Here is a 17,273-nt window from a genome sequence, read left to right as displayed (position 1 = left end):
ACATGAAGATTACACCAATATGGAAGATCAAAGAAAATAGACCTCTTTTTCAAAATGTTCTTCTCACCTACAATCCTCTTATTCTTACCAAAGATGACATCAATTCTTTCCACCTTATGATAAACTTCCTCTCTAGTTAATGGCTTTGGAGCCATTCCATATTCTGGCGAGCCATTAAAAGCCTTTTTTAATCTACGGTATAGGTGGAACCAATCAAAAAACCTCCTGTGACCAAGATAAATTATTTTCCTTCTGTGCTTAATTTAGAGGTAGTGTGTGTTTGCTTTATATATATAGGACATGCTTTACATCCCTTTACATTGTATCTTGACAAGTTTTCATAAGTAGGAAAGTCACTTATTGTTGTGAAGATCATTGGATATAGCTTAAAGGACCCTTGCTTATGTGCATCAAACACATCCCCATGTTCTTACCACAATTTCTTCAAGTTTTTAATTAAAGGTGCCCTATAGACGTTGATATTTTTTCTCGACTGTTTTAGTCCCAAAATCATTATAAACAACATCATATACTTGTGCTTCATGCATAACTAGGGAGGTAAGTTATAAATCACTAATAAAACTGGCCATGCACTATGTGTGCTGTTGAGATCACTATAAGGATTGATTTGATTTTTATAAAGCTCAAGATGAAGGTTTCTTGGCTCACTACCAAATTCTGGATACATTTTATCTATTTTCTTTCATTGGGGGAATCGGAAGGTGCCTAAGATGTTTTTCATCTGATATTTTCTTATCAAAATGCTACGTCAACTTTTTTGCGTCTATTGTGTAACACCCTATCTAGAAACTTGTCATACTTAATACCATATAGGAATGTCAACACCATTACCATGGTAATTAAAGTAAACAGGTTACAAACTTTATTTCAAAATTTTCTTACTCATTATGACATAACCATGATATAAAAGAATAAGACATACAGTTAGCAATATATCATATCATGGTTATAAAAGGGTTATACTTACCCATTATGCATAACCATGTTAGGAAAGGATTATACCCCTAACATGGTTATAAAAAGCCTTTCATATACCTGATTGACACAGTTTTTCACAATTAATCTAACAAAATTAAGTTTAATTCATTTCGAAAACATCCTCATAAATGTATAATCATAAATGTTTCAACATTGATAATATAAAAAGAGATGCATAATGATATCCTAGGTGGCAAATAACTAATGACTAAACATAACCAGTGTTCGGGGTGTGATCACCAATGAAGGTGACCTCACACCTCCGATTCCTTCCCCGTCACGGCTCCTCTGTTACGCTTACCTGAAAATTGTAGATGTAACGGAGTAAGACTACCGTCTCAGTAACGAAAACTCATACCCATCTCACCTACCAACACCCCTAAGAGGCGCCAAGTGGGACTAACAATTAAGATAATCATTAAATATGTTACTATCATATAACAGATACCAGATATCATAAACGTATAAGCTAATAGAAAATATCAACATATGTGCTTGCTTTACTCATCATTTATTATCATTATTCATCATTCGATTCCTGCCTTATATCCTCCTTATACCTGCCGACTTGAACCCATGGGCTAAGTCTTAATCATGTGACTGATGACTCTAACGAGCTTCCCACGCGTGTGATGCAGACCGGCCAAAGTCGGCAGAGCACACGCGGGCCATGGGTTCCTCCAGAAAAGGGGGATTCTGCCCCAATGGGTTTACTGCCCAGTATCCTGACGGGGATGCTGCCCTCGGGGGATGCTGCCCCGGGATACTCCTGGAGTGTCGCAAATGAGGGGATACTGCCCTCTCTAATAGGCCAACCATAGTGCGCGCTATTGAGGCAAACCACGTGGTAATATGTGTATATCAAGTTCTATCACCACGCCTCTTCCCGGATATTAAACGAATTAATCACAGTCATGACAGTTCTAAATTCTCATCAGGTATCTCAAGAACATGTATCTTAAGAGATTCAAAACATACATTAACCATATAAGATACTTAATATCATACCATACAATAGCATTCTTAGATAATTAAGGGCATAAACATATCATTCCAGAAGCTCATGCTAACATATAAAACACAATCAAATAAAATAGCAACTTGGATAAATCGCCTTGGTCAACAAATAACCTTTCGCCACAACAGACTACACAGTACATCCCAAGTCCACAATTTCATCCAAAAATCACTCATCAGGCTCCTATCCAGTCCTAAAGTTGTAGCAATTCATTCATTTTTCACAAATCACTCCCATCAAGCAACTTCCAAATGTCTATAAAGTTCTCTGATAGTTTCAAAATAGTTTTCCTATTCCATATTATTCAAGCCTATCCTAAAAGGGTTCAATTTAATTAAAAACTCCTCTTAAAGGAACCGATAGGAGAAAACAAGTAAGAACTCACATTACCTGGTGTCCAACAAGTGCTTACAAGTTAAAGATTAAAACCATAAACTTGGGAATGTCAAACCAATTATCATATCTACAAACAGAAAATATACGTTACTACAGTATCTTATGGGTAAGCTACATATCAAATTTTAACCCATAACTCCCTCTTTAAGGTTTCCGAATTGTTACTCAGAATTCTAGCTCGTACAATTTTTCTAAGATCTGGAGTAAGAACATGGATATTATGCTTTAGATTCAATTCTTAAGTTTCTTTATCTTATATTATCTTTAAATTTCTAAATTATGTCATTATAATTTATTCATAACCCAAGTACAAAACCTTCAACTTATAGCCTATGTTCTATTTTCGAAAACTTAGAAAAACATATTTAATACAAATTAAATTATTCTCACTACAGATGTTTAATTGTTAATCTAACCATTGAAATTAAAATATTATATGTCTTGAGTCTATTCTCCAAATTTTGGCTTGATCTAACGGTGAAAAAATTTAAAAATGATACTTTACTACTCAGTGTTATATCCATAAAATCTAAAAATAAAGAGTTTAATGCATATCTAGTAACTCATACCTCAAATATTGAACCACTAATCCAACCATTGAAATTGACAAAATAGATGTCTCAGACTGGAAGACCAAATTTTGGCCCGATCCAACGGTTTACGGACTTGTACATGACACTTTACTGAGATAGTCTCAGTTTTGTACAAAAATATTTAACTTATTCTTAATTCTTCCCTACTACCACCTATTTATAGGCTCATAGAGTCCCATCTCCATATCATTTAGTCGATGTGGAACTTCTTAACCTTTTTGTTTTATTTATCAGTTCATATATAAATAGTTATATATATACACACGCATATAATCATAAATATTTTAATTGTTTATATATATAATTAACCACTATTAAAGTGATGCCAATAAATATTTACTCACAAATTTACTTAAGTCTTAGAGATTAAAATTAGGATGTTACATATTGCATTAGCGAACAAACATTTGAATCGTGGTATTATCAAAAGATACCATAGTATATTCAAAGGTTGCCCTTTAATTGTCTCGTTAGCATCACCATCACAACCTATGTTCTTCTCCACTTTATATCGTGAAGATCGGCATTTTGGACACTTACTAAGATCAATATACTTTTCCCTGTATAATATTTATTCATTAGGATACACATGTATCTTTTCATGGCCCATACCCCTCTGAGACAAGATTTTCTTTACCTCATACACACTATTTGGAAGAACATTATTAGCTAGAAGCATATCACCAAGCAATTGAAATAACTCCGTCAAACTTTTATCGGTCCACCTATTAGTTGCCTTCAAATTGAATAATTTCAATACAACTATCAACCATATATATTTAGAACATCCAGGATATAAAGCCATCTCTGTATTACTTTGCAAGCTATCGTGCAAAGAACTTTATTTCAACTTCATGAATCGTATCACCCATTCTATCATTCCAGGCACCTACAACTTCATCTTCTTCAACCAATGGCATTGTTCCTCTTTTACAATGCCATATCCATCTTGTATATCAAAGATTTATCCTCTTACAAAATAAGTGATCCCTTAAACCATTAATAGTCAATCATTTGTCATTTAAACAATTAACATAGGGGCAATAATACTTTCCACTTTTGTCATAAGTATTCCTTTTAGTAAATTCAATAAATTCCTTTACCCCATTCTCATACTCCTTACTTGTTCTCACGGCACTCATCCAATTACAATCTATTCTATTAATATATAAGTAATTCTAAATAATTTAATTCAAGACCACAATCAACAATACTTTAATTCCATTCAGATCAATTCCAAGAAAATTAAAGCAACTCAAAACTAATTTCAACAATTTAATCTAGCAAATTAAGCAATTTAGAAAATTTCGAAATAAGGAACATAAATTAAAACTTTTTACAAGAAATGAAAGATTATCTAATATTAATTAAGTTGATATCTTATAACTTGATCTCAAACATTAGAATTGTACTTCATTATTCAACTTAAATAAAAGTATAAGAAGTTAATAATTTAAATATATTTTTATAGGTTATTGCAATTTGACATTTTTTTATAAACAAAGAAATAAAATTAATTAATTACATAGTTAGTATTTTAACATAAACTTTAATTATTATATATTAATATTGATAATGGTAATTCTTGCATGATTTATCTAAAGATGAACAACTTGGTGTTAATGAAATTTTGCATGACACCATGGGCAAATTTTATTCACTTCCAAGAAATAAAATTTATCATCCAAAATATTTTTTTCATAATAAATAAAACATATTTATTTCTATTTAAACTCACTAATTTATTTAATCTAACCATTATTGTTTCTAGCTCAAATTCATATAGCTCATACACAGGTATTTCATCAAACACATAAAGTACAACAATAAAATCTTTAAAACCACTCCTTCTTCATAATTCATGGCTATGATAATTTTAAAAAAAAAACAAATAACAATAAGATCACAAAACTCAATTCTATTCCATTGCTGATACATAGAGGCATTTCATCAAACATCTAAATTGCAATAAAATCACAAAACTCCTAATTCTAATAGGTTCAACTGCAGCAACACAAGCTATATATCATCAATCCGTCAACCCAAAAAAGATATCTAGCCACTAACCTATGAAGTGAAGAGTGAAAATGAAGCTGATAGTGGACACACAACACGGTGAGCTATAGACGAGTCATCCACAATGAGACCTATAGCGAGACACCCAACACAAGACCCCACAATGAGCTGATTTGCGGTGACGATCTAGAACACCCACGGTAGGGGTGTGCATGGACCAGACTGGACTAGGTTTGTTATCAACCCGAAGTCTGGTCCAGTAAAGACCTCGAGCTGAAAAAGACAGCCCGAGGTCTGGTCCAATCCAGTGCCAACCCAAGGTCGGGTTAGACTAGACTTGGTCCTCTGGACTGCCTAGACCAGTCCAGGCAGTCCAGACTTAAATTTTTTTTAAAAAAAAATTCTTCAATAGGAGGCAAGATTGTAACTTACTATATAAAGTTTTGCACATATTTTAATCCAAAGTTTATCAAATTTGATCATTCCTTTTCAATTTCCCAATGAAGTCATGTTTTATTAATTAATCCTCATCAATATAGATATTAAATTGTAGAAAATATATATGCATGCTTATTACTTAGAAAGTTAATAGATAAATCTTGATTATTTGAATAGATAAAAAATTTATATAGAAAAATTCAATCAAATTAAAATTATATAAATAATAATTTAAAAAAACCGGGCTAGACTGGACTAGACCAATTGGTCTGAGGGGCCAGTCCCTAGTCCAGTCCAGCCCGATGAGACCAGTCCGGTCCAATCTGGTCCAATCTTGTTTCGGGCCAATTTTTTCTGGACCGGACTGGATCGGGTTTGCTCGGGTTGGACCGGACCATACCGGACCACCGGGTTTTTGCACAGTCCTAACCCACGGCAAGCTGATCTAGGAAGAGAAAAAGGAAGAAAATGTGAGCAAGGAAGGAGAAAGAAAGGGAGAAAATGGCAACAGCAAGCTAGATAGAAGAAAAGGTGAGCTAGGAAGGAGAAAGAGGGGAAGAAAATGGCGAGCGAGCAAGCTGGAACAAAGCGAACATGTGAAATAGGGGGGAGCATTGATCACGAGCTGGAAATAAGGGAGGGAGGAGCGTCAACCATGAGCTAGAAATGGGGAAGGGGGAACATTGACTGCAAGCTGGAAATGGGGGGAGCATTAACCACGAGTTGGAAGGAAATGGAACCGATAAGTGCTAAATTGGGGGGCTTCAAAATTTTTTAAATAGGGCTCCATACTCGTCTGGTTCACTGGACCATATGAGTATGGGCCCAATATACTCGTCTGGTCACCTAACCAGATGAGTATATGGCCCATATACTTGTCTCTTGACCTATACTCATCTATTATGGCCCAACAGATGAGTATGGGGCCCTATACTCTTCTGTTTGGTGTAACCAAACCAATGTATCACCCTTTTTCTCTCTGTTTTCAATTTTAGATGAAACTAGGGGGGAAAAATGGACCTTTTTGTAGTACTGATTTTGGTAATATCTATTTATGGGGTATGAATGCTCATTGTAGACTTGTAATTCTTTATAGAATTTTCCTCAATAACTTACATGAAAAGACAATATTTGCTCTTCAAAAATAAATCTCATTTATCCACAAAATCCCTCACCACTAGTTGTAACTTCATCTGGTGAAGTGTCCTCCTAATCCCTGGTTGTCCCTTTGCACGCTAGGTCTAAGTCTCTCCAATTCCTTACTTGAATATTGTTCCCATAAAAGTACCGCTACTAAGAGAGCATATTTTGTATAATTCAGCAGTGTCTAATGGAACCTACCTCCTAAATCAAGAATCTAAACCCCACTCTCTAAATCAAGCACAATTATGATTGAATTTCTCTAGGTGAATGTTAGCAAATTTGGATTAAAAAGGAAAAATTTCAACAAAAAAAAAGACTGTTGAATTTTAAAATTTCAAATTAGTATTGGTTGCTACACTTGTAAAGACAATAACTACACTTAAAAAGCAAATGACAATAAATTTTTATAGTAATTCATGATGTGGAATTTTGAAATTCAACAGTCATGTTTTGGAATTTTCCCTTTAAAAAACAATGTCATGCAACAATCTAAACTTTCTGCAAATATATTTTTGGCCAAAATACAAATAACTTCCCTCAACTTTAGCTCTCTTACATATAATCTCCCTCACCTTTAAAAGTTTAAAAATTAGACCCCCAACTTTCATTATTTGATATTTAACCCTTTACCATTAAAAGAACCGTTAAATCTAACAAAATGGATGCCACATCAGATTATTAAGAGCCATTTGATTGATGACATGTAATTTTTATTATTTTATTAATTTATCCTAATTTAAAACTCATAATTACATCAAGGAGTATTTTGTGATTCTACCAATAATAACCCTAATCCCGATCTCACCTAATCATGTGGTTCTTTCAACCTCCCCTGTCTAGCAAGTCCTCCATTTTGCAATGTTTTTATTCATCTTTTTGTTATTTTGTAGAAAATATACATCATCAAGCTTGCTTGTTTAGGGTCTGTTGCTATCAATCTAGATTCTTTAATTTCATGTGAGAAATCCATCACCTAATGCCCTTGCTCATTTAACTTTTCTTCCATATCCCAGAAGCTGCATTTTGGTACTCGAGATTTATTTTTCATTAGAGTCTTCAATTTGCTCTCTTGAGGGAATGAAAATGAATAAGGCGATGTGTAGGATTAGTCAATTGTCAATTGAGTTTTCTTTCATATCTTCGAACTTCAGAACCTTGCTAGCCCGTTAAACCAAGACGTGGTGGGAGAGGCCAAAAGAGCAAAATGATTAGGCGAGACTAGAATTATGATTAATTATTAGTAGAGTTACAAAAATACCCTTTAGTTTAATTATGAGTTTAAAATTAGGATACATTAATAAAATAATAAAATTACATGTCATCTACCAAATAGTTTTTAATAATCTTATGTGGCATCTATTCTGTTAGATTTAACGATCTTTTTAACGGTAAGGGGTTAAATATCAAACAATGAAAGCTGAGAGTGTGATTTTTAAACTTTCAAAGGGGAGGGAAGTTATATACAATAGAGCTAAAATTGAGGGGGCTTATTTGTATTTTGGCCTATATTTTTTCAGTTCCTATGCGACAGGTATTAAGTTCCAGGCATATCTAAATCGATTTAATTCAATACTCCAATACTCATTAATTTAATAAACATTAGGAACTTGGGGCTCTGAATGACGAAATCTTCACTCATGGCGTGCCACATTAGTATTGCACAATAGATTTGACGGAGGACCAAGCCCCATAAGGGAAACGTAAGCGACACAGTTTAAAGACGAGGACCATGAGGAGAATGAGCACAGTGAGGACAACATGGTCTTTCTATTATATATTAATTTTATATAATTATTAAGATTAACTTATTGCACTTCTCTTAAAAAAGCATACCAAACACTGTTATTTTAATTCATATTCCATTGCATTACACTGCGCCTCGCCTCAGGATCTTAAATAAATCTGTAGTTTCTTTTAATCGATGCCTTTACCAAATAATTTCTTAATCTATGTAATCTGGTTATTTACAATTTATTACTCTATCAATTAAAAAAGATGATATTGTACTATTCATAATTTATGAATAGCTTATGTTACAGTTAAAAGAAAATAGTGTAGGCTTGCGTTGAATTTAATTATTTGATGCATTCATCGAAAAGACCATAGTTTTCAAAAACAAAACAAAAAAAATCCTCAAATTAAAATCAAGAGATTATTACACTACTTTAACATTTGGACGTTAATAAACTGACGTGAAGATAAAACGCTAGCGACAAAATTTTTGAAGGACGATTTGAAATCTTTCAACCTAACTATTAAGTAATTAATAACCACAACACAACAACACACCTAAAGAGTCTCTTTCATGTCAGAGTCCCATTTTATTTAATATAGTTAATTATATCATTCTCACATTACTCAGTAAATTTCTGAAAGATCTAACTCCAGAGATCACAAGACAAACATCATCATCATCATCATCATCACGCTGAAACTTCAAACCTTCCGTGTAACTCCAGATCAAATCCAGCATCAACATCAACACCAACATCATCGTCATTGTATACTTTCAATCTTTCCTTGTACTCATACCTACTAGCAACCCAGATAAATAAAACCAGATTCAAACCTCCAATCACAGCAACCAGATAGTAAAAGAAATCCAACCTCCCAACGTTCAAATCCTTCCCCAACCAATCTGTACGATGTCGAGTTCCATAACTAACTATGGTCACCAGCAAGCTGTTCAAATAACTGGCAAGCCCAAGAGAACAAAACGCCACAGAATTCGCAATGCTCTTCATGTGTTCTGGAAACTGCTTATTGAAAAACTCAATCAATCCGATAATACTCATCGCCTCACACAGACCCAACAGAGTAAACTGTGGGGTTAGCCAAAAAACCGACATGTTCTGGTTCGAGTTAGCCGAAGACCTTCTAGTTGTTTCCACTAACCCAGACACGACCATGGACAGCACAGAGAAGAACATGCCGATTCCGATTCTCTGAAGCAACGTGATGCCACCTCCAATATGTGTCATCTTTCTAATTGCTGGTACGAGGAATCGGTCATAGAGAGGGACAAAGAAGCATATAGTGAGGAATGACATTACTTGGATTGAACCTGCGGGGATTTGGAACTTGGGTCCTAGGTGTCTATCCATGATTGAAGCTTGTAAGACTGTGAATGATGATTGCTGTGTAATGGGGATGAAGCAGAGGATTCCAGTTACCCAAATTGGAAAGGTTCTAGCCAGGCATTTCACTTCTTCTACTTGCTTAATACTAGCAAGTCTCCATTTGTTTCTTCTGCTTCCATCTGGGTTTAGCTCGTCTTCCATTATTAAAGCAGCTTTGTTTAACACCCTATAATGGATAAGATAAAATCAACCGAGATATGGAAATAATATGCAAGACTTAGTAACCTCTGAAAAGCCTATTCCCCAACATCATTATTTTTGTCAAAAATGGAGAACAATATGCTGTATTGTGTAACAAGCTAAGTTTTCTTTTCATGTTTCCATCTTTTCTCGGTTTTATGAGGATACATCAATACTGGGATGTAATTGGTCAATCTTCAAATTGTCACCAATTTCATAGACAATTAAACAAAATTCAAAAAAAGAGGGGTATATATTAAAAAAGAATTAATGTAATTTTATACATTAATGCAGTAGATAAGTGTGTGATTGGGAAACTATTCTCATATTTTGAGAATTTTAATGATAGAAAAAAAAATTGTCTAAAATGCATGATTTAATTAAAATTGATTAGAACCAGGTTTAGAGTAATTAACAACTGCTTATTGTTTTGTGACCTGAATGTGTAGGTCAAAGGAACCTTGGAGGAAACACTAGTCTTCTCCAATGGTGGATCATAAAAAGCCCCATGCATTTTCTCTTTCTCAGAAGGGAGCTCGACTTTTCTCTTTCTATAAGCAGCGACAAGAACTTGAGCAACATCAGAAAATATACTCCCTTCTGGCTTCACATAAACGTAAATCCTAGTCCCCACAAAGAACATGAAGATGGAAAAGAACATGCACACAGTGGGAATCCCAAAGCCAATCTTCCAACTGATACTGTCCTGGACATAAACAATCACAGTTTGGTTGATCAAAAGGACGATGGAGAAAGAAGTGTAGTACCAATTAAAGTAGCTATTGATTCCTTTTCTTCCTTCTTCGGTGCCGGCGTCAAATTGGTCGACGCCGAACGGGATACTGCAAGGCCTTACACCAGAAGAGCCTATGGATAGTAAGAGAAGTCCCATTATCAGAACACCAATGTGGGTTTTGGTGGGGTTCACACATTGGTTTAGTGCTTCTTGTTGAGGTGTACATGGCGGAGGGTGCAACTCCGGCAACCACGCCGTTAGTGTCACGAGGAGCATTCCCTGTGTCCGTGGATCAATAGAATTTCAATGGAAGGTCACTTAAATTATTTTCCATAACTCAGCTACTTATTATGCGAACCATTAAGTGTGAACTCATAGCCTCGCATTTGAGAAAAATTCAGAGAGGGCGTTTGGTGCCATTGAATTTAGAAAAAATTTCATTCAACCCTACTAAAGATCATCGATATCGGTCAACTCCAAAAAATTCTGAAATATTACTGCACCCCAAAGGACCACAGTTTTATGGGTGAAAAGGCAAAAAATATCCTTAGTTTTTTTAAAAAATATCTTTGTAGATAACTGAATTTGGGTTGTCAATCATTGGATTTGAGTTGTCAATTCTTGTAAATTTTATGGGTGAATGAACAACTCAATTTGGTGATTTACAAGAAAAACAATGAAACTCACAACTGTCAAATGCAATTGTATGTTTTGGGGTGAATGAACAACTCAGATTTGGTTACTGGCAACTCAAATTCAGTTATTCATAAGAAACATAAGGAGATTCATAATTCCCATATGCAATATATTTTAGTGTAAATGAGCAACTAAAATTCAATGATTCGCAACCACAATTTGGTGATTTATAACTTATATTTAGCAATTTGCAAGAACTTAAGGGAATTCACAGCCACAAAATAAAGCAAAGGTATTTTTATCTTTTTAAATTTTTTTAGGAGTTGACTGATATTAATTATGTAGTGAGAGGTTTATTGAATTTTCCCTTGAATTTATGATAAGGAATCATTATTATCAATATAAAATACTATTAAATTTACAACAACAAAAAAACTGTTTATAAGTCATGATTCATGAAAAAGACGATTCATTTATACGGTTTCGTGTTATGAAAAATTATTCTCTAGCGGTTATGTAAATTTCTTCCATGGATTGACTTGAAATTAAAATAAATTTCTTTATATCATATGTTATGCACTTCTGAATAAGTTTATCTATTTATTTTCATTTTTTTGTCTAATGTTTTCTTAAGTTTTTCTAATTTTATACTCCCTCATTTCCTAAATATAGTCAGCAGTTGCCAAAAACTCATTAAGAGTGGTTTTTTCATCTTTCCAAGTATTCCCCCAATTAAATAAATAGGGGTTAAATTAAGGGTTCGTAAATTGAAAACTCACCAGATAGGGAGATTTTTAGAAAATTATTTTAAAATAGCATACAATTTTTTTTTTACAACAAAATAGCATACGATTTAAAAATGTATACTATAAAATAGGACATAATAGACTAAAAAGTTCTGACCCAGTAAGCGTTCATCTTAGTGAAGTGAAAGAGATTTTCACCACTTAAATATGAAGTCTCAACTTTGAATCCATATAAACATAAAAAAACGCTTTTAGGTTGTATATCCTTAATTGGATTTGACATTCTCCGAATATGATATATACGAAAGAAACAATATACTACCTTCGGTCCTAATTATAAGAGCTAGTTAACTAATTTGAGAAGACTAAAGAAAGAAGTTAAGTTAGTTATTTGTAATAAATAGGTATTATCTTTTCTAAAATATCCTTACTAATTAAATGTATTGACTAGAACTAATATTATTAGAAAAAGTACTTGAAAAAAATAGATAAATATGAGAGACAAAATGGTTTGGGGTCTTATATTTAGGATCAAAATAAAAGTCAAACAAGGTCTTATATTAAAGACTGGAAGTAGTATTAGTGTTCTGGATGATTGGAGTACTCTGTTTCAAATACATACAAAAGACACTTATCAAGAGAAATAGTTAGGTAATTGAAATATTAAAATTTTTGCTTCATCAAAAAAAAAATTAAAGTTTTTTTTATCCTTCTTTAAATGCATAAGAAATGAACGTTATGAATAAAGAGAACTAAGTAATTTTGATATTCTCTTATGAGTACTTTAGAAAAAATCACACTAATTTCCCTTAATTAAAAATCCGTGAAAATGCCTTCTATATTAAAGTATTGGCTCAACTAAAACAAGCCTTATATTTTCAAAGGAGGTGGTACTTTTTTAATTCAAAATAAGCTAAAGATACCATTAATTAATTCCATTATAAAAAAGAAGTTAAAAATTAAATAACTCATTAAATTTTGTTAAAAATTACTCTCTCCGTTCCTTATTATAAGAGACATTTGATGCTTATGGCATGTTCTTATATATAAGAGATACTTAAAAGTTGTTTCTATTTTTTTGTATTGATTTCCTATTTTACCCATATTTATTGTCTCCAACTCACACTCTCTGTCCTTCCCACTTCTCTCTTTTTTAATAATTTACCATTATTCTCTCTCATGCTCTCTCTCCTTATTAATGAGGGCATTTTTAGAAAAAAAATTATACTTTTTACACATTGATTATTCTTAACTAATTTTAACTGTTTTTTTTATCAATGTAATTCGGTTATTCGTCTCTTATAATAAAAAACGGAGGGAGTAGTATGCTGTCCATTGTTACCTCTATTAAATACATTAAATTCTCGGCAGACTACACATTTTCCCATGTGAGCTGCTGACTTTTAACTTTCTCAGTTTTTTATTACACTCAAGGGCCAAAAAATTTTGAAGAAGAATTAATGCTTTTTTTTTCGCCAGAAAAAAGAATTAATGCATTAAATATTTTGATTTGATTAAGTTTTCCTTTGAGGTTTAGAGTATTAAAAAGTTTTTGTCCCACCCAACAAGTGTATTTTATAAGATGCGAACTTGTATTTTCTTATTTATGAAATGAGATTATTCATCACCTCAATCAATAGCTTATTGACATTAATTAATACATTAAATATTACCCAAAAGTAGTTTATATTTTTCTTTAAAAAAACATATAGATTCTTTTTTTGCCAACATTAAAAAAAATTATATATTCTATACAATGTACTCACTCCTATCCTATTTAGTATTTTTAATTTTATTTCTATTTGATATATCTACACTTTTTAAAAAATTAACTGTATATATAATAATAAAAGGAAGACAAAACAGTATATTCCCCTGAAAAATGTAATAATATAACTTGTAACCAGAAAAATATTCTCTTTTTAACTCAAATAGGATAGGGTTCGATTACATTGCCCAAAAAATTTTTTTTGGTATTTTGTTCGATCAATTTATCAAATACTCTCTCTGGTTTTATTTATAAGCTTTAAATTTGAAAAAGTACATGGTACATTTTATAAGCTTCAATTTGGGTTTGTTTTAACATTTAATGCATTTTTTGCAAATTGTCCTTAAGGATATATTTGGAAACAAAAGTCTATTTCTCCACACATTCTCTCTTATCATATTTCTCCACACATTCTCTTTTATCCTTTTTTTCATTTATTATAAGGATATATTTGAAAACAAAAGTCTATTTCTAACCTATTTATTGTTTTTAATTAATTATTCATTATTTGTGAATTACTTATTTGAAATTTATAATGAGGACCAGTATTTTGGAATTAATATTCACTAACTTTGAGGCATTGGAAAAGGACAATAGTTATGCCAACTTTCTTATATTCATTATATCAATTTTTTTCAATTACATATAATCATATATTTTATTTTTAAAATATTATCATTTAATAGTATTTAATTATAAATACATACTAAAAAAAGATACATAACTATAAATGATTAAAGAACCTGTGATAATAGATATAAAAAATTTAAGTTATTTTTTTTGCCATTAATATAGTTACACTGATTCTATTCACGTGAATGACATAAATATCTTTAAAGAGTGGTCAACGGTAACAATAACAAACAACGTGAGCGCGTGAGTGTGTATTAAAAGGAAAAACCATTAATGCATTGCTTACCCAAAAAAAAAAAAAGCGCATGTTTAATGTTGGTCAACACTAAATTTAAAGTTCAAGTAGGACTTCATATACTTAATAATAGATGTTAGTGAAAAGAAATGGTATTCTTTTAATTCTTTTTATAGGTCAGTATTATCAGAATTAAGAAAAATATAAAATTTTATAGACTCTTTCTTAAAATTAAATAACTTTATTTCCATTTAAGATATACTACTACTATATGATGTAATGGCTTGTTCCCATCAATATGCAATTCTTTTTGATATTATCATTCAATATTTGGTATTTTTTTTAATCTTATTACCAGGTATCTGAGTAACCGACTAATCCGGGTTTCTTGACTTACCTTCTCTGCAAAAGTGTTTCTTTTGAGACTTGAACTCTCAGGACCCAAAAAGATCTAACAGGACTTTATACTGCTAGACCAACTCTTTGTTGGTGAAGGATGCAATTATATATTTTGTGAGAAATTTGGTAATTTGACTTATAGATAAGGGGGGAAAAAAATACTAGTACTATTTATTTATCTTATAAATAGAGCCTGATGACAAGTAAAAGAACAAACTATCAACTGGGAAAAACCTATTGCATTATCTTTGAGTAGTGGAAAAGTGGATTGCGTAGGAATGCGATTAGAGGAGAAATGTGACGGAAATGAATCCTTTGAAATTTGAAATCAGAGTAAATCTGATAGATATTAGTCCCAAAAGAAAGAAAAAAACTGATAAACCAATTAATGAAACCAGAGAAAGAAAATTAGGAAAACACAATTATGGTGTGAGAAACTTGTAAAAATCCATGTAGACTGGGCAAAAAGTATCTCACACAGAGAGAGATAGAGAGAGAGAGAGAGATGGAGAAGTCATACCAGAAGAGAGAAGAAAGAACCGAAAGCGATGGTGTAGAAGCGACCAGCATAAGCATCAGAGATGAAGGCACCAATGAGAGGTCCAAAATGGGAGAGGCCAAACCAAATACTTATAATAGTCGTAGCAGAAACAGGGTCCAAATGAAACTCTCTTGTCAGATACACCACAAAGTTTGCAAACAACCCATATGCTCCCAACCTCTCAAACGTTTCATTCCCTGCATTTAATTTAAACACATATCCAATTGCATTCATTTCTCTCTAATTAATTAATCACACTTCACAATACCCACATGCATATATCTGTATGTATATATATTTAGAAGATAATTTCCCAAGAAGAAAGAGATATACAGAGAAAGAGAAAGAGAGGAAGAGACCTAGAATATAAGCAATGGCCTTCCATCCACCAGGCTGCTGCTGCTGCGTTTTACGTCGTCGTTCTTCAGCTCTCATCCACATTTGCTCTTGCCCACTAAGTACCCTTCTCTTAGTTCTCTACCTGAGTAACCACTCGATCCCTCCCTCCCTCCCTCCCTCCCTTTCTTTATATATGTAAAAGTGTGTGCGCGTGTGTGCGTGCGTGCGTGCGTGCGTGTGGGGCAAAGTTAAGAGATGGATGAGTTTGGTGTGACTAAAGCAGAAATGAAGCTTGGTTTCATAGAGTCACTGTAAAAGCAGCGAGAAGTTAATTGAAAGGGCTGGTTTGAAGTAAAGGAGAAAGGAGACGCGCGCCACATTTATAAACTTTAAATTTAAGAAGGATTTAGTTTATTTTATAAGTTTCAATTCAATTTGTATTTGTTTTAGCATTTAATTTATTCTTTCAATTTTATTCTTAATTATTTATTATTTATTGCCACACACTTTCTCACCATATTTTTCGATACATTTGCTTCTATCTTTTTCTCATTTATTATAAAGATGTATTTGAAAATAAAAACATATTTCTAATTAATTTATTGCTTTTAAATAATTTTACTTGATTTTTTATTATACACAAATTAGTTATTTGAAACTTATGCTCTCTCCAGTCTCCATCCCTTTTTATAAGCAAAATTGAACTCAATCATGTAGATAAAAGAAGTTAGTTAAAATTGATTAAAGATAATAAATATATAGAAATTAAAAGTTCTTTATCCAAGATAACTTATTTATGGGGGAGAGAGTATAAGAAAAATAACAAAAAAATTATTGTAATAAATAGAATTATGAAAGAGAGACCATGTATGATGGAGAGAGATGATAAATATATATATATATATATATATGAAGTATTAAAATAAACAATTAGCATAGGCTAAAATAGGAAATTCGTTATGATAACTTACAAATGTTACTTATATTTAGGAACAAGAGGGGGATGAGTAGTTGTTTTTTATAAAAAAAAGACAGATGGAGTATATCTGGATGGATAGCTCTTGATTTTTCTTCCTACTTTTAATCTCCCTGGATTTGTTTTTTTTTTTTTGGTAAAAAAGAGGACCAAAGCCCAAAAGGAAAAAACTAGAATAAGTGGGGACTAGCTCCCAGTTTCTCAGCTTCCACAATTGCCCTTAGAATGGTCGGGCAAACATCAAAGAAGGAGGATTCAGATAACCCTTTCTTGGCTAGCGCATCAGCAACTCTATTACTTTCTCTGGGAGTTCTTCGCAGCTTTACCTTCCAGTTGTAATT

The 17,273-nt window shown here is 32.4% G+C and overlaps 1 protein-coding gene across 1 annotated transcript; it reads right to left on the bottom strand.

The window, feature by feature from the left end:
- Positions 1 to 9,026: 9,026 nt before the first annotated feature.
- On the bottom strand, positions 9,027 to 16,058 carry LOC114759582 (protein NRT1/ PTR FAMILY 2.13-like). The gene is made up of 4 exons (XM_028948782.1): positions 15,977 to 16,058; positions 15,597 to 15,814; positions 10,361 to 10,938; positions 9,027 to 9,909 (listed from the first exon to the last, which is right to left on the bottom strand). The coding sequence occupies exons 1-4, from the start codon at positions 16,056 to 16,058 to the stop codon at positions 9,027 to 9,029; spliced, it is 1,761 nt and encodes a 586-aa protein (XP_028804615.1).
- Between the last annotated feature and the right edge of the window lie 1,215 nt (positions 16,059 to 17,273).

This window comes from Neltuma alba, unplaced genomic scaffold (genome assembly GCF_004799145.2).
Source record: "Neltuma alba isolate B1F8T4 unplaced genomic scaffold, ASM479914v2 tig00010867_pilon, whole genome shotgun sequence".
Lineage (NCBI taxonomy): Eukaryota > Viridiplantae > Streptophyta > Magnoliopsida > Fabales > Fabaceae > Neltuma > Neltuma alba.
The sequence above is the reverse complement of the archived record's forward strand: the minus strand, read 5'-3'. Positions and strand labels throughout refer to the sequence as shown.

Bases quoted from the DNA above. Each gene is read 5' to 3' on its own strand.
- LOC114759582 (XM_028948782.1), bottom strand. From the start codon at position 16,058: ATGTGGATGAGAGCTGAAGAACGACGACGTAAAACGCAGCAGCAGCAG. The intron at 15,815-15,976 runs GTCTCTTCCTCT...AATTAAATGCAG, and splicing joins GGCCATTGCTTATATTCTAG to GGAATGAAACGTTTGAGAGG. The intron at 9,910-10,360 runs GTCACAAAACAA...TATCCATTATAG, and splicing joins CCTTTGACCTACACATTCAG to GGTGTTAAACAAAGCTGCTT.